This window comes from Lactuca saligna, chromosome 4, assembly GCF_052625555.1.
Source record: "Lactuca saligna cultivar CGN05327 chromosome 4, ASM5262555v1, whole genome shotgun sequence".
Lineage (NCBI taxonomy): Eukaryota > Viridiplantae > Streptophyta > Magnoliopsida > Asterales > Asteraceae > Lactuca > Lactuca saligna.
The window spans coordinates 284,349,461-284,371,918 of record NC_136420.1 but is presented as its reverse complement, the minus strand read 5'-3'; the positions used below and the strand labels follow the sequence as shown (position 1 = coordinate 284,371,918).

The window sequence follows — 22,458 nt, the reverse complement described above, 5'->3', positions numbered from 1 at the left end:
ATACAACCTTACAACCAACAAGCACACCGCCTTCTTATCCTAAACTATATTTAAAGGCTTAAAACTTCAAGAACATCACACAAACATCAAGAACATTCAAGTAAGGGTTAGGGTTTCGGTTTTAGTGGAGGAAGGCTAAAGAGAATGACCTAACACATGAGTTAGAGCCTTTATATATAGTAGAAACCTTAAAATATTGGGCTTGGGCTGCAACAGCCACCACGTCATGGTCACCCTCTTGCCACGACGTAGTGCTAGGCACGGACATTTAATGACATGGCCACGTCGTGACATTAGGTTTTTACCCAAAACCTCATCTTTGAAATCCTCAAGTCTTCATCTGATAAATTCCGAAAAACAGGTGTTACACATGACAAAATTGCATGGATTCTAAAAATGATTGCCTTGATTTTATTTCGAAAAGAACAGCAACAAACCAAGAGATCAAAAACAAACCTAATGATCACAAGTAAGTTATTTTAGTTTCTATGCATTGTTCATTAAATGTTCAAGTTGATAATGAACTAGATGAAAGATGAACTATATGAAAGAATCCCATCATAATTGTTTGGATTGTGGCCTTACTAGTTGATCACTTGCATAATTTAACTTGAGAAATTTGGTACTTAGTAAACACTAATTTTGAGCATATAACCTAGTAACCTAGAGTAACTTGTTACCTTGAGAAACTTCCATGCAATGTATAACTTGGTATCGAGAAAATAAATGAAAGTAAGATATGCACAACAGAAGGAATTGAATGTTTAGGGTGATGTTTTTCTTCCGTTATATTAGCATATATGATTTGGGTTTGTGCAAGAAAGAAAATTGGAAGTGGGACAAGGTTGCCGTAGTTTAATGTTAGGGTAGTTTTCAAGAAAAAAAAGTGAAGGAGGATGAGGATGGTGTGAGACGGACTTTACCTTACTCCAAATACAAGCTGAATGGTGGTAGTGGTAGTGAGAAAACGATGGTTATTGGTTTGGAAAGGAGGAAAATAACTAGAATTCCCCTCATATGAGAGGTATATGAGAGTGGTCGACACAATGTAATAGATATAGGGACGAAATGAGTAATAAAACAGATAGGCACAAAATGAGTAATAAAAACATGCAGTAAGGACCAATATTGACAAAATAAATAAAAAAAATAGGACTAAAACTATAAAATCTAGAGTAAATTACACGAATGGTCCCTATGGTTTAGAGTAATTTGCGCGTTTAGTCCCTAACTTATTTTTTTAACTCGGAAGGTCCCTACTGTTTGTTTTTGTTACGCGGTTGATCCCTATCTTACCTAAAAAGACTATTATGCCCTTTATTTTTTTAATTTATCTAAATAAACACACCCTAATCTCACCCCCTCACCTTACCTCACTTACCCCATCATTTTTTCCTCTTTAAATAATAGTCTTTTTAGATAAGATAGAGACCAAATGCGTAACAAAAATAAACAGTAGGGACCAAGCGCATAACAAAAACAAACCATAAGGACCTTCCAAGTTAAAAAAATAAATTAAGGACCAAACATACAAATTACCCCAAACCATAAGGACCCTTCGTGTAATTTGCTCTAGAATCTAACCACTACAAAACTATTGAAATCGTGCCCACAGGACCATTTCTGTAATTTAGTCTAAAAAGTTTGTTCCTTGGTAATCTCTCTCATTTTCATCAGACACCCATCCTTTCTCTGACTTTAGTCCAGACGCCACAGGTCATCTCTTCTCTATCGTCTCTACTCTCTCAATCTAAATCGACGATTCTCTTCACTCTTTTTTGGTCAACCGGCTGTAAAAGTTTTCGCTCGAGTGGGATCTTGGCCCAGTGAACATCGCCTATTCTCCTCTCTTCTCCTCAACTACCAGTTACACCCCCTGTTACCGGTACAATAGCTTAATCTTTATCTTAATTACTTTAGTCTTCTTGATTTCTGTATACGATATTTAAACATTAAAAAGTTTTAATCTTGCACAAAAAAAGCCATTGTTCTTGATGTATAGCGTTGACCAGTTAAAGAAAATCTTATGTATAAGATCCCTAATCTAGATATTTTTACCTTTTTTCATTGAAGCGGCATAATTTGCAGCAATAAAGTATGCCTAGGTGATTTTGAAAATTCGTCAGTCTCCGTACTTTTCAAATATATTTTCAGTCGTGGAACTTACTTGTAGATCAATCTATATATCAGCTCTGTTATCAATTTACCGATTTTGTAATTGAAAAAAGTCGGGTTTGATTTTGAAATATAAAAGGTTCTCAAAGCCAACTATCGTGTTCTAGATGTCGAACACTTTTTCTTTATCTGATCAGAGCAACTTCGGTCTGATGTGCTGACTGATTGTAGTCCGTTAGAAGAAATTTGAAGGCTTTAAAATTGTTTAAATGTAGAATTTTGCTTCCATCATGTTGTCATCAAGCTATAAAAACAAATTGTTGATTCTTGTGCTAGTGTTGGTCTTTTTACCTGCAAACCATAGGCAAACAACAGGAGTTGTTCTTGTGTAGAGGATATTAGTATTGAGATTGAGAATGTTTTATCTGTTAAATTATTTGATAGAAATTTAATTAAATTATGGATATTTAGACAATTTGGTTTAACAACTCTGTTTTCAGTCTTAGAACTTATTTGAAATTATGGATTTTATAAACAAGCTGTGTGGAAACATTGATAATTGGAAAATTTGAATAAGGGCAATCTCGTAATTTTCACATCTTGTTTTGTTCTGTTCAAGCCTAATCAAACCCATTTACACATCATGTTCACCTTATCCATGCTAGATCCATTCCCCTGTGGCAATTCATTTCATTCATGTTTGTTTGCAATCATTTCGCATAAAATTTCACCAGCAAAAAATTGAATTTTTAGAGGATTCTTCAGGTATACCTTCAATGGCGTCTTCTCCAACTTCATCAATTCACAAGAGCTTTAAGTATGATGTGTTTTTGAGTTTCAGAGGTGAAGACACTCGTACAAACTTCGTAGATCATCTGTATCATGCTCTTCAGCAGAAACGCATTCACACTTATAAAGACAACAAAAAAATCAAAAAAGGAAAAAAGATCAGTGATGAGCTCATCGGATCAATTGAAGACTCAAAATTCTACATCATTGTTTTCTCCAAGAACTATACCTCTTCATCTTGGTGCTTGGATGAACTTGTGAAGATAATGGAATGTCACAGAACAACCGAGCATACTGCCTACCCTGTTTTCTATGATGTGGAACCTTCTGAAGTCCGCAAACAAAGTCGGGCAATTAAAGAAGCCTTTGCAGAACATGGAAAGGAAGAGGCTACTGGGAAATGGAGAGAGGCTCTAAAAGAAGCAGCGGATTTGGCTGGGTGGGAGTTAAAGAATACTGCTAATGGGTAATTCTTTCATCACATCTATGCAATAATCTAAGAGGTCATGTGATTTGAGTAAGCTAATTAAATCTTCTTTGAAATACAGGCATGAAGCTAAATTCATCCAAAAAATTGTTGAAGAACTTTTGCTAGAGCTACGTTCCATTAGTTTCAACATTGATGAAAAATTTGTAGGAATGGAGACTCGGGTCAAGGATGTTATATCATCTTTAGGAACTGGTTTTAATGATGTTCGCATGATTGGGATCAAGGGAATGGGAGGTGGTGGGAAGACAACTTTGGCCAGAGCTGTTTTTGATCAAATATCGTTTCAGTTCGAAGGTAAAAGCTTCGTCGAGAATGTGAGGGAAGCTTCAAATGCTTCTTTGTCCGGTTTGAAGTCGTTGCAAAATCAAGTCCTTTCAGATGTGACAAATGATAGAGGCATCAACATTAGTAGTGTTTATGAAGGGGTACACATAATGAAGAGGATGATGCGTGATAGGAAGGTTCTTGTTGTTCTAGATGATGTGGATCATGTAGACCAGCTTGAGGCGTTAGCTGGTGAGCTTAATTGGTTTAAGCCTGGAAGTAGAATTATCATTACAACAAGAGATGAGCAAGTGTTGGTAGCACACAGAGTCAAGTTCATTCGTGATGTCACTCTGTTATCGGATAAAGAAGCAATTTGCCTCTTCAGTAGGCATGCTTTTGGGAGAGATTTTCCAATTCAAGGGTACGAAGAGCTATCTGGACAAGTTGTACGTTATGCTGCTGGTCTTCCTTTAACAATCAAAGTTATGGGTTCGTTTCTTTGTGGTAAAAATGAGCCTGAATGGGTAGATGCACTGAAAAGACTAAAAAAGATTCCATTAGCAGAAACTATGATGAAATTGGAATTAAGCTATATCGGTCTAGAGGAGGATTACAAGGAAATATTCCTAGATGTTGCATGCATCCTGAAAGGTTGGCAGAAAGACAATGCAATTAAAGCGCTTGAAAGCTGTGGATTTCATGCTAGAAATGGTTTAAAAGTTCTTGAGCAAAAATCTCTCATAACTATTGATGGTCATTCTAATTATAAATGGGTGAACATGCATGACCATATTGAAGAAATGGGCAGGAATATTGTTCGTCGGCTGCACCCTCATAAGCCTCACAAACATAGCCGATTGTGGATTAACGAAGAAGTTGAAGATATATTGGCTAATGAATTGGTAAGGATCAAGTTTATTTGTAAGTTGTGAAAAGCTAACATAAGTTCAACTGTTATGAGTTATGAGTTATGACACAAGTTTCATGGTGACTTCATTTGGATTTCAGGGTACTAAAGCAACAAGATGTCTACAATTTTACACAGAGAAGCTCAATCCACATACTGTTTTAAAAGGTCTTGGAAAGATGAAGGAACTTAGACTTCTTTCTGTGGTTCTTGGAGATTGTTTCCGTAATTTGGAATTTAATATAGTTAGCCCAGACTTTCCAGATGCTTTACGATATCTGCGTTTGAACTATTACCCTTACAAGTCTTTGCCCAAAACCTTTCAAGCAAATAATCTTGTTGCAATTGAGATGGATGTCAGCAAAATCGAACAACTTTGGGAAGGAGGAGAAAAAAAGGTAGAATTATGGTTGATGGATTGTTTTCCATGATTCATTATTACGTTGTACATCCATTGTTTTGTTTCTACATCAATATTCATTTTTTTTTTACCTTATGTAGGTTCTTAACAAGCTCAAATTCCTTGACCTAAATCGTTCAATGTTGAGTACCCTTGACCTTGGTCTTACTCCAAATCTCGAGAAGTTGAATCTTGGAGAATGTTCCAATTTGGTAGAACTTCATATGCCAATTGGATGTTTAAAGCTCATATCTATCAACCTTAGAAATGCAAGGTTGAGAACCCTTGACCTTCGTTTGGCTCCAAATCTTGAAAAGTTGATTCTTGTTGAATGCAATTATTTGGAAGAACTCCACATGCCCCATAGATGTCTAAATCTTGAATACTTACTACTCTCTAATTCAAAGTTGAGGACCTTTGACATTGGGTTGACTCCGAATCTCAAGTATTTGGATCTTAAAAATAGTTATTATTTGGAAGAACTTCACATGGCCGATCAATGTCAAAAGCTCACAAACCTCGACATTAGTCATTCAAAGTTGAGGACCCTTGACCTTAGGTTGACTCCAAATCTCAATGGGTTAGATCTAAGTTATTGTTGTAAATTGGTAGACCTTCACACCCCCATTGGATGTCTAAAAAAGCTTGTCTACGTAGGCTTAAATGGTTGTTTGAGGTTTAAATCTTTTTTGTTCAACAAGAAGGATTGTGCTTGTTATTGTGTGGATGAATCACTTGAGGTTGGTCTTTTATCTGAGTTGCATCTAATTATGGAGTCGCTAGAAAGATGTCCATTTCACCTGTAAATACATGCCAAAGTTTCTGTTTATATGTTTTTGTAAAGTAGATATTGACTAAAATTCTTGAGAAGTTACCTGCGGATTTTGGCTGATTAGAATGTTTAGAGAAGCTAACCCTAACGAAGGGTAAATGCTTACAAGATATGATGAATAGCATATATAAGATAAAATATATTAAAACATTTCCATCTCAGCAAATTTATTCAAGTTGAGGTACAACCAGTCAAAAGTTATCTTCCACACATCATTTGTGTGTTGTTACATATGGGTGCACATAATATCGTAACAGGCACGTACTTTCTCTCTTCATCTCTGTTTCCTATTGATCATCTTACTATGATTTTAGTGTTGAAATTGATATACGTTTTAAGGTATAATGTTCTAATAGAAAAGAACATTAAAAGTGCAATTCTTTATTGAATAGATTTCGAGAATACAGCGCCTTAATGAAATTTAAGAAAACATTACACTGATGTAATCAAATGAAAATAATACACAAATATATGAAAGTGAAATGCTATTTCTTGAATTGAGCCCTATATATATATATATATATATATATATATATATATATATATATATATATATATATATATATATATATATATATATAAGTTGGATCGAGTGAGGACTTAAAAATAAATAAGGACTACGATGACAAATCATTGCCGTGAGATTGAAAAAATAAAATATGTAGATTTTATTTTATTTATCGTCAATATCTCGTGAGATGTTATAACATTTTTTGTAATTATATATGAGATTTTGATATTTTTCGGCAAAGGTTAATTGTTTGGAGGTTAAATAGATAAAACTGAACCTGGATGACCATTTCTCAAAATCATTGTTATCATATAATGTAAATGAAAACTTACATGAAAGGAAACGAGACTTGGAAACCTCATCTATGTTGTGGCATCAACACTTAGGCCACATCTCACGAGATCGAATGTTAAGACTCGTGAAAAATGGTGTATTGACAACTCTCGATTTCAATGATTTTGAGACATGTGTTAAGTGTTTGAAGGGAAAATGGCAAAGGGGAATAAAATAGGTGCCACAAGAAGTTGTAATTTACTAGAACTCATACATACTGACATTTGTGGGCCTTTTCCCGCAGGAATATCTGAACGTAAGTCATTTATCACTTTTATAGATGACCATTCACGATATATGTATTTGAATTTGATTAATGAAATTCTGAATCACTTGAGATGTTTAAAGCATTTAAGGGCGAGATTGAAAATCAACTCGACCGTAATATAAAGGTAGTGAGATCAGATAGAGTAAGTGAATATTATGGTAGGCATATTGATATTGGTCAAGCTCCATATCATTTCTTTGATTTTTGCAAGGAACATGAGATCACAAACCAATTACCATGTTGGGTACTCCTTAGCAGAAAGGTGTTGCTGAGAGAAGAAAAAAGATCCTTATGGACATGGTAAGAAGTATGTTAGCAAATACCAACTTACCTTCATTCTTATGGACTAAGGCATTAAATATGATAGTCCATATACTCAATAGGGTTCCTTCTAAGTATGTTCCTAAGATACCTTATGAAATTTGGATAGGAAGGAAACTGGGTTTGAGATATCTAGAAGTATGGGGTTACCCAGCCAAAGTTAAACTCTATAATCCTCACCAAAGAAAGCTTCACATGAAAGTTGTGAGTTGTTTCTTCATAGGGTATACTGAACATTCTTAGGGATTTAGATTCTATTGCCCTTCCTATCCCACTCGCATAGTTGAAACTCACCATGGTGAGTTCCTAGAGAACTCTAATGTTAGTGAGAGCAATATATATCATGATGGTAACTTATAGGAAGTGCAGAAGGACGGACCAATGAGCCCCTTACCTCGTTATCATGTTGCACCTCCTATAAATAACACTGACCCACCCAGTGCCTCTCATGAAGAGAATGTTGCTTCAGGTGTGCCATTAAATGAAGGCACATCTCACTTAGAGGATCAAATCCCTGTTATCATTGAGCCTCGTGAGCCTAAAATTGCATTAAGGATGTCATCAAGGGATAGAAGACCCAATAACTTTGATGATTACATAACCTACCTTAATGAAGCTGATATGAATATATGAAAGTGCAACGATCCAACATCTTATCAGGAAGCCATTAATGGTGACCAATCATTCCAATAAAATGAATCTATGATTGATGATCTTGATTCTATGAGTAAAAATGACGTTTAGGAACTTGTTGAACTCCCTAAAGGGGTAAAACCTATAGAGTGAAAGTGGGTATTTAAAACTAATTTAGACCCGAACGGAAACACCGAATCATATAAAGCATGTTTGGTTGCTAAAGGCTACATCCAAAAAGAGGGAATCGATTATCAAGATACTTTTCTCCAGTTTCACGAAATGATTCCTTAAGGATCGTTATGGCCCTAGTAGCTCATTTTGATTTAGAGCTACATCAAATGGATGTTAAAACAACTTTCCTTAATGGTGATTTACATGAAGATGTGTTCATGATTCAATCGAAAAAGTTAAAGAACACCTTGTATGTAAACGTAAGAAGTCCATATACGGGTTAAAACATGCATGATGATAGTGGTAACTAAAGTTTGATGAAGTCATGAAAAAGAATGGATTTAATAAAAATCAAGTGGATCAGTGTACATACCTTAAAATGAGTGGGGGCAATTTTTCCATACTTTTCCTTTATGTTGATGACATTCTTTTGAAAATTAATAGTCTGGATTTATTACATGAGTCAAAGCAATTACTTTCACGTCATCTTGACATGAAAGATCTCGAGAAGCTTTTTATGTGATTGGCATCGAAATATACCAAGATCGGGCCAATAAGACATTAGGATTGTCTCAAAAGGCTTATATTGAACGCGTTCTTGTACGTTATAACATGCAATATTGCTCCTGCTCAGGGTACATCTTTATGTTAGCAGGTAGGCCTATCTCATGGAGGAATCATAAACAACAACTAATGACAACCACGATAATGATGGCAGAATATGTTGCAGTTTATAATGCAACTTGCCATGGGATGTTGTTAATAAACCTTATTGGTGGAACCAAAGTCGTGAAATCCATAGCAAGACCTTTAAAGATTTAATGTGACAATTATGTTGTTAATTTTTCAAACAGTAATAGCTCAAGCGATGTAGGATTATACATTGATACAAAGTTCTTGTTCGTACGTGAACCAATAAAGGAAAACAACTTTTGCATCGAATACGTTAGCACTTATGACATGCTTGTAGATCCAATGATGAAATGTCTACCAGCCAAAGTTTACCAAGAGCTCGTAATGAAGATGGGATTTACTAGAGACCTTACATTATGGAATAATTCTCTTATGGATAAAAAATGTTATTATAAAAGTTTCCTATAATATTTTAGTTGTTTGTCTATACTAATGAATGCATGCACTTATTGATCCATAGACAAATCTATTCAATTTTGTGTAAGACTGATCATCAAGCAAGTAAGTATTTCAATCTTTAACATGTTGAATGAAATTGTATTTGAATTGATTAAGAAGATAATGGGACATTGTTCTCTGGAAATTAATCTACAGTTCAGGTTTCTCGATTTCAAAATTCTGAACATTGTACAAATTCGACAAATTCAAGATTATACCTCAAATAGATTGTTATATCCTCAAGACAGATCCATACCCTAAAAACTTCTATCATAGGAAACTACTTGCAGGTCTTAATCCCTACAAAATTCGTGGTTGTGATTTTTGTGTAAACACTTTCAAGTATTTTTTCTATATTAAGATTCTTGTGATACTTTTATTCAATTTCATTTTCATTACAATTATATGTTTTGTTTTTATTATATACTATTGTCATAATTGATAGAACAAGTAATGGTATTGTCTTTATAAAATATTGTGCTATCATTATTAAATCACACAATACAGGTCAAGGAATGCGAACTTCATGAATGTTAACCATAATTGGAACTTCTGTCATATCAATGCAGTGTGTATTTATCCTCATAACTTATTGAATTTCGACTAGCATATTATATTTGATCAATAAGTAGTATTTGGTTAATTTAACGAAAGGATTGCAACATCCCGATTCCCAGGTATGAGATTTGTTTCCTTAAGCATGTTTTTCCATTTGAAATCGGCATGTTGGTAGCCTCAACACGACATGTTGAAGGACTTTTGGGCCGCACATTTTTATGGACCAACTCGGCAGGTTGGTGAGGGGAACTCGACGTGTTGATGGTTGGGTGGGAAACCCTAAATTTTAGGGTTTTGCATCCTATATAACCTCCTTAAGTCCTTAAGGCTGATCAGTCTCCAAGCTCTCATATCGGCCCTTATGAACCCTAATCATCATTCCCTCTCATATTGTGATCTAGTGTGGTATTTTTGGAGCAAAAGATGAAGGAAGTTGGAAGAAGGAAGCAAGGATCTAGCAAGAAAATCTCTCATCTTCGGTTTTAATCTCTTCTGGACCTTTGTAAGTGTCCAAGATCCGATTTTTATATATCTATGTAGCTAGATCTTGACTTTTGTCCCTTTTTCTCCTTATTCTTGGATGTTGCAATGGATGGACCTCATAAAGTTTGCAACTTTATGAATCTCCAAGTCAAGATAAACTTATAGTGGTTTCGATCTGGCTTTTAGTCAAGCTTTGATGCCATGTATGGAGTTTAAGCCATATTTTCCTCTTTTTGACCCATTTTGGGTACAAGACATGCATTGGACATGCATGTCTATAAAGCACCAACCTTTGCGTCTATTTTGAGGCTAGGATCTCCTCTGGAAAGGTTAGGTTCCAAATCTCAAGGATTTTGTGCTTATTGGTCAAGCCCTTGAATCTTCAAGCCTTGTGAATGGGTTTTTGAGCTCATGGAGTAGCCCTAAGGGATAGAGTTGGAAAGTTTATCCTTTTTTTTATAGCATTTGCGGTTAGATCTGAGTCTTGGAGTCCCTAAAATCATAAGATCAGCTGAATGTTTTAAGCTCGGGCAAACTCGGCGAGATTGCAAGCTAAATCGGTGAGTTGGCTGGGATTTTCTCGACCTTCTGATTTTTGTAGGAACTCGACGATTTTTTTGGTGCACTCGACGAGTTGGGTGTGATGACGTCGTCACAAATCAAGAAATCGAGAAACAGAATCTTGGACCATGATATTGATTTATATGCATGTCTCATTTCCATATGATATCTTGAAGACCAAAGGGATAGTTGATCATTTATCTTAGGGTTGACGTCTTAATTGATTAAAGTTTGGCAGTGGCTTTGGAAAGCACACCTTATTGGTTATTCAAAGACTATACTAGCAATTGTATTTAGCAACTTATCCAAGTGGGAGACTGTTGGATTAAGTATCTAAGGTCTTAACTAAATCGGTATAATCTCAAAGAATAAAAGTAAAGTCTTTTTTGGATTGCCCTCTTAACCATGAAATAGCTTGGATTGGTATTAGGATAGAGATAAATGATTTATTAATATATTATATAATTAGTATATAAATTAGAAATAGTTAATAGTTAACTAATAATTAATCATGAATTAAGTTGAATTCATTTTGGATTAATTAGAATTAATAAAAAGTACATTGGTTGAATTGCAATTGTCGAATAGTTGAACAAGAAAGGTGATTTTAGATCCTTCCTACTTATGGACGGTTTTAAGGAGTTAAGGAATGGGTTCTAAAAGCCTCCTAAATCAGATAAGGAAACTGTATTTGAATCAGATTAAAATACTATTATTTTAATATTCACATATTGGATTTTTAGGTTATCTGGAAACTATGTGAAAACGGATCATCTATCCCCTCATAAGAGAAATCAGATTTCTCCCTTTCCTCTATCTCCTAGGGTTTCGTAGGGTTTTAGGTGTGACACATTAGAGGCTACCATATTATTGGAGCTAGCTTTCCAAGGAGATCTACAAGAGAGTTTCTAGCATCAATTGTTTGTTGCTAAAGGTATGATTCCAATCTTGTAATTTTCTATTTTTCATAGCTAGAGTTTTAATTTAATAAGGTATGTTGCTATAATAGGTTGCATGTGCACATAGTGTTTATAAGTAAAATCCATTGTGAAAATCCTTTTGTTGTAACCTAGAAACACATCACATTTTTGTCACACAACATTTATGACATGCCACTTTTTTGGAGAGGATTGGTTTGTTAATTTTTTCAAAAAAATTTAAATTATATATTTTACAAGAAAACAAACTTTTCATTAAAATAAAATAGAAAGTTACAACATTTAAAACATAACTTAATACTAGTCTTAAAACTTGACTTAAAACATAAATCCTACAAATTTTCCAAATTATGTTTCTTCATAATTTTCGTCTTCACTTTCTTTGCCGTTCGACGTTGATTCTCGAGTAATTTTGAAACATCTTTCATCAAAAGTTTAAACTCGTTAATTTTTTTTCCTTTTTTTTGTGCAATTTGCAACATTTTTTTGGATGTGTTCATGACTTCATTCAACTCTTAGAGCCCCTCTCTCTTATCCTCACTGAGACTTGAAGAACCAGCGATACCCTTTAGCTTTCTTTTAGCTTGATCTCTTCCCATAGGACGGCTAAGTTTCGTTTTCATTTTCTCTACCCCAACTTGTACATTATAAGATTGGCTATGAGAGTTTTCGGATGTTTTGGTTCTTTTTTTTAATCACACATGATTACTTCTATTGTGTATTGTTTAAGCCATTTTTGTGTGTCCTTCACAACACTCCAAAAGTCAATAATTTTGAAGGTCATTTTCTTTGTTTTGTGAAACACTTCCTGAACTTTGGTTAGGATTTATACATCGCTAGCACTATTTGGCTAAGAGCGTTTCACGTCGACGAACACACCATTAAACTTCTTTGCAAGTTTGCTTGTAATCCTCAGTTTGAATATATTTGATCTTTTGTGTGCTATTTTACTCTCTTAATTCACTCAAGAAAACTTTTTCATACTTTTACATGAAAAGTTTTTCCATCTTGATTATCTCTAAGCATAAGATCATTTGATGTGTTAACCCGTGCTTCTACTAACACCTTCTCTTCATCCGGTGTTCAAGCTTGGTTGTCGGCCTCCCCTTTTTTCTTTAGGTTGGCTTGAGGTTCGGGTGTATCTTCAGATTCAGATATTGAATCCAAATCAATACAAGGTTGAGATTGGAATGGATTTTCTTGCAATGTTTGAAATGCATTAAAACCGAGTTAAGGTATGGATTGGGATTGGAATTAGGGTTGGGTTGGTTTGCCCCATATGTATAATATGGAACATTTTCGGAATAATGATCCATTGGTTGTGAGTAGATGAGTCCATCAAGTTGAGGTCGGTAGATCAAAGACAACAAGTTGGTTGATGAAGTTTTTGAAGCTATTTCTTGTTTCTTCTTGAGGTTTTTGGTTGGCTAGGAAAATACATTTGAGAAATAACACTGAGGGATTGAGAGAGGTTGATATTGTAAAGATTTGTATTGTAAGAATCGGAGGTTGATGTGTATTTATAGTAGTAGGAAAAAGGTTAAAAATTTTGAATTTTTTAAACATAGGGCTAGTTTTTATTTTATTTTATTTATTTATTTTAAGAAATAGTTGAAACATGTAATGGGTTAAAAGGTGGTTGAAAATTAAATTTGATAAATTTAAACGGTGTGAAATTGAAAAAAAAAATAAAAAATAAAAACAAATCAATCGTTAACCACCTTCCCTCTCTCCTCTGTCGGAGGCGATGATGTGTGACGTGTTTGCTATACAATTGCCGACATCCTCAAGCCTTAAGCCCTAAGCTATCGACATCGAATACTTCAGTTTTTTCCTTTTCTTTTCAATGTCTCGAGACGAGCTTCAGCATCTCACTGGCAAATGTCAAACAGCCATTTATGCAACGTTTTCCAAGACCACACGTGTCAATCTCTGCATGCCACGTGTAAAACCCCTCACATATTCATCTCCCATTATCATCATCATAAATCCTCCCTCTCCGATCCCAACTTTAAAACAGAAGCAACACGGATATGTTCAGCGCCATCAAATCCTTTCCGATTCAAACCAAACCAGCCGTTTCTACTCTCTTCGCCACCTCAAACAACTTCGCCGGAAAAGCAACTCCGGTCTTCCAAACTGTAAGATTCCAACAGGCATCCGCAGGAGCCAAAGAGCCTGAGAACATGGAGAAGAAAGAAGAAACTCAGGAAGCTCAGAAAAAGGGGTACTAATTCTTTGAGTAATCTCATAATGTCGTTATATATGTAATTAATCAATATAAACATGAACTAATTGATTTTTTCTGGAGGGTTTCGTTAGGGATGTGATGTCACATTCGTTTGGAGAAGGTTACGCTACGAGATCAGATGAAGAAGGTTTTGGAGGAATTTACGGAGGCAACCAATCGCTTTCTCATGACGATGAAGATAAGGACGTCCATGGCAATCATCCTGGTAGATTTGTTGATCACAGAATCAAGAACTGATTTTTTTTTTTTAATTCGTTTAATTGATTTACTGTTTTTGATCTTGAAGATTATGACAAGACTCAAGGAAGTGAGGTGAAGGAGAAGGAAAAAGCTCGACATCAAACACAGGCACACTAGCTCTCGAAGAAATGAGGGATCGATAAGAATGAGTTTTAATTAATTTTTAGTAGTTGTTGAAACTTGTTTCCGATCATCGTGCATCATCCAACTCTCTGCACATGTAGATATAAGTTGAACTTAGTTTGTATTTCTTGCCAGCTTTTTGTAACAGGCAGATCTTTATATTAATATAATACGTACGTTTCTAGCTTTTTTGAATTCAGACGTTGTATGTTTCTATATATCGGTATTTGAATCAACACTAGAGAAATTAATATATCGAACCTATATATATATAACATAAAAGAGAATGATAAGGCTCAAACAATGGGATCCTTATTAGTTATTGTTAATCACTTTGGCTTTATCGATGACCAGTTATATTCTGTATGATAACTCCTACAATCATACATATAGAGCTAAGAAATAGCATTGTACGTACTTTCTTACATTTGTTTATTATATCATCCTTTGACTTCTTTTGATCACAACATTGCACTTTTAGTAAAATTTCGTATCAAGACATTCAACTTTGAAAATTTACTCGGTTCTAGCATTGTACTTCCAAAAAAATGTTATTAGAATTTAGAACATTATACTTTGATAACAACCATTTATAAGATTGCACTTTCAACTTGTTTCTTAATAGAACTTGTAGCACATTCTTAATTTTTCCGTATTAATATTCTAAATATAATCTACCCAATTAAAGCATTGTACTTCAAATTTAATTTTTTTTCTTATTAGGACATTATACTATGAAAAATTGCACAAATGATAGCATTATACTTTCAATCAATTTTTTTATTAGAACATGGTACTTCAAAAAATTTACTCAATTATAGATTTGCAAATTGCTTTGCATTTGAATGACATTGCTATAACTGGTTGATTTTTTACAGTAATAGATGAAAGTGGAATGATATGAAAAATAAACTAACAAAAGTATCCTGCAATTTCTTGCATTCAACCCCATTCGACCTTGTAGGCCTTGGGTTTTTGTTGCTGTATGTATATAAGAGAAGAACAGAGAGAAATTTACCCAAGTGTGTGTTCCATCAATTTTTCATCATATCTTTCCTGCAAGAGTATTGAATGTAGATTGTTATGAGAAAAAGTGAAGAGAAGAGAAACAAACTAAAAAGGAGGTATGAATGTGAGGTAATATGAGCACCTCTACTTTCTTTCCTGGCTTCAGCTGAATACATGGTGATACATGTGCATTAATCAACAGATTTTCCATCTCTATTGTCTCTAGCCAATATATATTCAATTGTAGATGCCCCATGAAGTTTACTATATCAAACATCTGTCCTGTAAGCCAATATGGTAAGAGGGAATAATATATATATATATATATATATATATATATATATATATATAGCATCTTACTTCCATTACTTCCTGTTACAGCATTGTACTTTGAAAAAACCACCAATTATAGTAATATCATTTAAATACAAAGAGAAACTTTCTGGTTCACTTCCTAGTAGTCTTTTTAAGGGCTAGGAAAGATGTGGCAGGTCTGTAATAAAGTAGTAAGGCAGGGGCATTTTGGTCATTCTATTAGATTAGGTCGGTTGTGTGAGTATTAACAGGTTGGTATTAGGAAATTTGGCATTTTGAAGCGTATTTTGGTGAGAAATCACTTTGGGAGAGATCTTGACCTCTCGAATTTCAAGAATAGTTTGTAATCTTCCATTTCTATCTTCAATCATTCAATAAAACCTTACTATTTCATAAGTTAAAACACTAGTTTGTACCACTTTCACTGATATAACTGGTTACATTTTTTGAAGTATAATGTCCTAATAAGAAAAAGTTTGGAAGTACAATGCTGCAATAGAATGAAATGGAAGTCAGATGCTATAATACACAATCAAATGGAAGTACATTGTTATTTCTAGCATTTAGCTGTAACAGTTTTGCATATCAGAATATACCATAGACAAATGACTAGCTACTTTAGGTAGTTAACATGAGATGATGAGACCTTACATTAAGATGAACAAAGTTATAACAGGATTTTCAACTTAACTCTAACTGACAAGATGATCCAAGTCATGGCCGATTTTAACTCGGATAAGGCTCCAAATTTAAAACGATGAATAAGAAACAAAAGCTTAAAACTATAACACTGTTTCTTCTTATACGTATAGTACATGTACTTTTTTATATAATAGCTTATTTTTGCTGAAAATTAATCATTTTCATATCAGTTCAAAAGGTTAAGATGATCAACAAAAAAGAGAAAGCACCTGTTACAATAGTTCTTTCTGAATTGGCTTTCCCGGGCCTTCTGAGATTCTCAAAACCATCCCATCACCATTTAGTCGGACATAGGTTGTTTTGCATTCTGGGGTTTGTATCTCGGGTGTAAAACCCCATAACTGAGCAATCCCTCTTGACCCAGTAATATGTAGATCTTTCAGCAAAAAAATGCTCTGTGGAAGATGACTTATGCTTGTACCTTCTATATCTATCTCTTTTAAACATTCTAAACTTCCAAGTTCCTCAGGCAACTTCTCAACTCGAATACAATACGGGATATGGAAACATTTTAATGATTTCATCTTAACGATGCTATTCGGGATATCTTGTAAAAATTCACACTTCTCTAGGGATAGCTTCTCTAAACATTCTAATCGTCCAAGATCCTCAGGTAACTTCTCGAGCAACGAACAAGAAATAAGCTCAAGAGATTTCAGATGTTTCAACATGCAAATGCTATCCGGAAGATGGCTAATCATTGTAGAAGATAAAGTTAGATCCTCCAGACATTCTAATCGGCCAAGATCCTCAGGCAAATTCTCAAAAAAGCAACAGAATCTAAGTTCGAGAGATTTCAGATGTTTCAACATATAAATGCTATCTGGAAGATGCTTAATCTTTGTATATGACAAATTCAGCTTCTCTAAAGATTCTAACTGGCCAAGATCCTCAGGTAACTTCTCAAGCCACACACAAAGATTAAGTTCAAGAGATTTCAGATGTTTCAACATCCAAATGCTATCCGGAAGATGCTTAATCGTTGGAGACAACAAAATTAACTCATCGACCTTCATTGACTGGTCAAAGTTCTTAAGAACCTCTAGAATATTGCCTTCCAGTTTAAGCAATCTTAAAGATCGTAACCCAAAAAGGATTCCTGAAAAAGTCTCAAGATTTGTGCAAGCACACATACCTAGAGAAATAAGCATCTCAAGATTTCCAGTCACTGAAGGTCGATCTTCTTCATAAAAACAATTAAACTGAAACTTTGGCAAGCTATTGTCAGGGTGAAGTGGGCAATTTTCTAGGGAGTTTACGATAATATGTAACTCGGCTAAAGGACCGACCTCAAGTGATTCATCCACACTACAAGAAGTATAATCTTTTAAGTTAAACAAAAAAGAGTTAAACCCCAAACAACCACTTATGTCTAGGTGGGCAAGCTTTTTTAGACATCCGATGGTAGTGTGAAGTTCTACCAAATTACTACATTCTTTAAGATGTAACGTCTTGAGATTTGGAGTCAGCCCAAAGTTAAGGGTCCTCAACTTTGAATGAGTAATTTTTAAATAGGTGAGCTTTCCACATTCATCAGCCACGTGAAGTTCTTCCAAACAATAACAATTATCAAGATCCAAATTCTCAAGATTTGGAGTCAACCCAAGGTTAAGGGTCCTCAACTTTAAATCACTAATTCTTAGATAGGCAAGCTTTTCACATTCATCAACCATGTAAAGTTCTTCCAAACAATAACAATGATGAAGATCCAATTTCTTGAGATTCGGAGTCATCCCAAGGTTAAGGGTCCTCAACTTTGAATCACTAATTTTCAAATATGCGAGCTTTCCACATTCATCAGCCATGTGAAGTTCTTCCAAACAATAACAATTATCAAGATCCAAATTCTCAAGATTTGGAGTCAACCCAAGGTTAAGGGTCCTCAACTTTGAATGACTAATTGTTAGATACGCGAGCTTTCCACATTCATCAGCCATGTAAAGTTCTTCCAAACAATAACAATTATCAAGATCCAATTTCTCAAGATTTGGAGTCAACCCAAGGTTAAGGGTCCTCAACTTTGAATGACTAATTGTTAGATACGCGAGCTTTCCGCATTCATCAGCCATGTAAAGTTCTTCCAAACAATAACAATTATCAAGATCCAATTTCTCAAGATTTGGAGTCAACCCAAGGTTAAGGGTCCTCAACTTTGAATGACTAATGTCGAGCTTGGTCAACTTTAGACATTCACCAGCCATGTGAAAATCTCCCAAATAGTAGCAATTTTTAAGATCTAAAGACATGAGATTTGGAGTCAGCCCAATGTTAAGGGTACTCAACTTGGAATTAGAGAGTAGTAAGGACCTGAGATTTAAACATCTATCAGGCATGTGAAGTTCTACCAAATTATGGCATTCAGAGAGAATCACAGTCTCGAGATTTGGAGCCAGACCAAGGTCAACGGTCCTTAACCTTGAACCTTCAAGGTCGACACACGTGAGCTTTAAACATCCAATTGCCACGTGAAGTTCTACCAAATCAGAACATTGTCGAAGAGTCAGGGTTTCAAGATTTGGAGTAAGCCCAAGGTCAAAGGTACTCAATTTTGAATAACTGAGGTCAAGGAATCTCAGCTTGTTAAGAACCTAACATAAGCAAAAAGCAATATTAATATTTGTGTAATAACAAAGAAAAAGATGTACAACATTATAATGAATCATGCACAACAATCAATCAACAAGAATTATACCTTTCTTTCTCCCCCTTCCCACAATTGAACGATCTTACTGTACGGCATCTCAAGTGCAACAAGATTATTTGCTTGAAATGTTTTGGGTAAAGACCTAAAAGGGTAATTTCTCACTTCCAAATATTGTAAAGCATTTGGAAAGCCTTGGCTAACTATATTAAATTCCGAAATAGAGGGAAATGGGATAAGCATTGAAAGAAACCTAAGTTTCTTCATCTTTCCAAGACCTTTTATAGCAATATCCAGATTGAATGTCATGGTAGATCGTATACATCTTGTTGCTTTAGTACCCTATAACCCAAAACAAGTCACCATGAAATTTAAGTCATAACAAATAAACTTACAAATAAACTTAATCCTTACCAATTCATTAGCCAATATGTCTTCAATTTCTTCATTAATCCACAATCGGCTATGTTTGTGAGGTTTATTGGGGTGCAGCCGACGAACAATATTCCTGCCCATTTCTACAATATGGTCATGCATGTCCACCCATTCATAATTAGAATTACCATTAATAGTTATGAGAGATTTTTGTTGAAGAACTCTTAAACCATTTCTAGCATGAAATCCACAGCTTTCAAGCACTTTGACTGCTTTATCTTTCCGCCAACCTTTCATGATGCATGCAACATCCAGGAATATTTCCTTGTAATCCTCCTCTAGACCGATATAGCTTAATTCTAGTTTTTTCAAAGTTTCCGCTAATGGGATTGTTTTAAGCCTTTCTAAGGCATCTACCCATTCAAGCTCAATTTTACCACAGAGAAACGAACCCAAAACTCTCATCGTTAAGGGAAGACCAGCAGCGTAACGTACAACTTGTCTGGATAGCTCTTCATACCCTTGAATTGGAATATCTCTCCCAAATGCATACCTACTGAAGAGGCAAATTGCTTCTCCATCTGATAACAGAGTGACATCACGAATAAATTTTACTCTGTGTGCTACCAAAACCTGCGCATCTCTTGTTGTAATGATAATCCTACTTCCCGGCTTAAACCAATCAGGTTCACCGGCTAACGCATCAAGTTGGTCTATATGATCCACATCATCTAGAACAACAAGAACCTTTTTATCATGCATCCTCCTCTTCATCTGGTGTTTCCCGTCATAAACACTACTTACTTTGATGTCTTTATCTTTTAAAACATCTGAAAGGACTTGATTTTGCAAAGACTTCAAACCAAACAAAGATGCGCTTGAAACTTCCCTGACATTCTCAACAAAGCTTATACCTTCAAATTGAAAGGAGATTTGATCAAAAACAGCTCTTGCCAAAGTTGTCTTCCCACCACCTCCCATCCCCTTGATCCCCACCATACGAACATCATCAAAATCAGTTCCTAAAGCTGATAAAACATCGTTGACCCGGGTCTCCATTCCTACTAATTTTTCATCAACATTGAAACTGATAGATCGTAGCTCTAGTGAAAGCTCTTCAACGATTTTTTGGATGAATTCAGCTTCATGCCTGTATTTCAAAGAAGATTCAATTAGCTTGCTCAAAATCCCTCTGTAACATTCAACCGTACATGAAAAATAACATAGTCCCTATAATCATATTCCATGTTTAATTTTTAGACAAGACTCAGAAATTGAGTTCAAATATGACAATCTAAGATGTCAAGTACGAGCATTTGACATCCAGGGTAAATGTAAACCATAAATAAACAAGATACAAGATTATTGGAAAGATCTGATGAACGAATTACCCGTTAGCGGTGTTCTTCAACTCCCACCCAGCCAGATCCGCTGCATCTTTCAGAGCCTGTCTCCATTTCCCAGCAGACTCTTCATTTTCATGTTTAGCAAATGCTTCCGCTACTGCCCCGCTTTGTTTCCGGACTTCAGACGGTTCTACATCATAGAAGACGGGATAAGCGGTATGCTCGATGGTGCTGTGACATTCCATTATCTTCACAAGTTCATCCAAGCACCAAGAAGAAGATGCATAGTTCTTGGAGAAAACAATGATGTAGAACTTTGAATCTTTAATGGATCCGATGAGCTCATCACTTATTCTTTTCCCTTTCTTGATTCTCACGTCGTCCTTGTATGTGTGAATACTTTTATGGTGAAGAGCATGATAAAGATGATCAACGAAGTTAGCACGAGTGTCTTCACCTCTAAAACTCAGAAACACATCATACTTGAAGCTCTTCTGAATGGATGAAGTTGAAGAACAAGCCATCGAAGGTATGAAGTTTATGCGAAACGATTTCAAACAAACTAGATGAATCGAATAACCCTCAGAACAATGGATCTAGCACTCGCTGTGTCAACGTGATGAATTTGTGTGGAAAAGCTATCGAATTTGCGGCGTGTTTGGTCCAAAAAGACTAAGGGCTGTTTGCAGCATCTGAATTGAATTATTTTTAAGAGGTGTGAATTTTTTTAAGAGGGTCTGAAATTTAAAGAGCCGAATGTTTAACATGCTGTTTGGTTGGGATCTCTGAATTGTTCTGCTGAATTATTAAAATGATCATTTTACCCTTCTGTTTTATTTTTTTAATTAAATTCATCTGTTTATTTAGAAAATAACCTAATAAAAATTCTTAATTATGTATTAAAAAATATATAAACACCATATAAAATTCAAATTTAGCATAAATCAAAATTAAACACAAATCCAAATCAAACATAAATATTTTTAAATCCACAATATCATACTAAAATCCAAATAAAATCCTACAAATCTAATTTCATCCCAATTGATTCGCAATCTGGTCACGTAAATTATCCATGTATTCATTTCCTTGTGAACCCCATTCCATATCGTGTACGTTTTCGACATCATTTTGTCCCCCTTGTGGTTGAGCATTGTTCTCCTCGAACGCCATAAATAACTCATCATGAATATCGCATTTCCTTATGAAATTGTGGACTGCAAAACAAGCAACGACTATATCTCTTTGCACTGAAAAAGGAAAAGGAGTCATTCGCTTTAGAATTGGGAATCTCGCCTTCAAAACACCGTAAGCACGTTCAATAACATTTCTGAGTTGCGCATGTGCATGATTGAATTTTTCTTCCTTAGTTAACGGACGTCGCCGTCGATAGTCGGCTAACCAATACCTCGTGTTGCGATAAGGAGTCATAAATCCACGAGTGTTGGTGTATGCAGCATCGCAAAGGTAATATTTATCTGTACACATCAGTAAAGGAAGTATTATATATAGAAATTTAATATCGTATTTTAGAATAATCTTAAAAAGAATTAAAAACCTGGAGGAGGGAACGGAAAGCCTGAAGTCGGGTTACATGCAACTTCTTTCAAAACTCGCGAATCATGTGTTATACCCTCCTAACCGGCCCATACGAATGTGAACATCATATCAAAATCACAAATTCCTAAAACATTTTGAAAGCATTCACCTTTTCCTCTTCCCCTATAGCGAGTTTGTTGATCAGCA

General features: G+C 35.0%; 3 protein-coding genes across 7 annotated transcripts; 2 read left to right on the top strand and 1 right to left on the bottom strand.

Moving 5' to 3' along the window:
- Positions 1–1,641: 1,641 nt before the first annotated feature.
- Positions 1,642–5,797, top strand: LOC145043708 (TMV resistance protein N-like). The gene is made up of 5 exons (XM_078992434.1): positions 1,642–1,885; positions 2,881–3,370; positions 3,453–4,563; positions 4,670–4,966; positions 5,070–5,797. Exons 2-5 carry the CDS (start codon positions 2,892–2,894, stop codon positions 5,772–5,774), a joined length of 2,592 nt encoding a protein of 863 aa, XP_078848560.1. The 5' UTR covers positions 1,642–1,885; positions 2,881–2,891; the 3' UTR covers positions 5,775–5,797.
- Positions 5,798–13,322: 7,525 nt separating this feature from the next.
- On the bottom strand, positions 13,323–21,379 carry LOC145043706 (uncharacterized). Of its 5 annotated transcripts, XM_078992431.1 has the most exons (8): positions 20,758–21,379; positions 19,406–20,516; positions 19,043–19,333; positions 16,560–18,938; positions 15,476–15,615; positions 15,344–15,381; positions 14,107–14,414; positions 13,323–13,889 (listed from the first exon to the last, which is right to left on the bottom strand). In XM_078992431.1, the coding sequence occupies exons 1-4, from the start codon at positions 21,234–21,236 to the stop codon at positions 16,563–16,565; spliced, it is 4,257 nt and encodes a 1,418-aa protein (XP_078848557.1). In that variant the 5' UTR covers positions 21,237–21,379; the 3' UTR covers positions 13,323–13,889; positions 14,107–14,414; positions 15,344–15,381; positions 15,476–15,615; positions 16,560–16,562. The 5 variants fall into 5 exon arrangements, with proteins under 5 accessions (XP_078848557.1, XP_078848558.1, XP_078848553.1 ...); XM_078992432.1 differs by lacking the exon at positions 14,107–14,414; XM_078992427.1 differs by lacking the exons at positions 13,323–13,889; positions 14,107–14,414 and having other exon boundaries at positions 15,132–15,381.
- Positions 13,745–14,351, top strand: LOC145043707 (late embryogenesis abundant protein). The gene is made up of 3 exons (XM_078992433.1): positions 13,745–13,938; positions 14,034–14,167; positions 14,249–14,351. Exons 1-3 carry the CDS (start codon positions 13,745–13,747, stop codon positions 14,317–14,319), a joined length of 399 nt encoding a protein of 132 aa, XP_078848559.1. The 3' UTR covers positions 14,320–14,351.
- Positions 21,380–22,458: the final 1,079 nt, after the last annotated feature.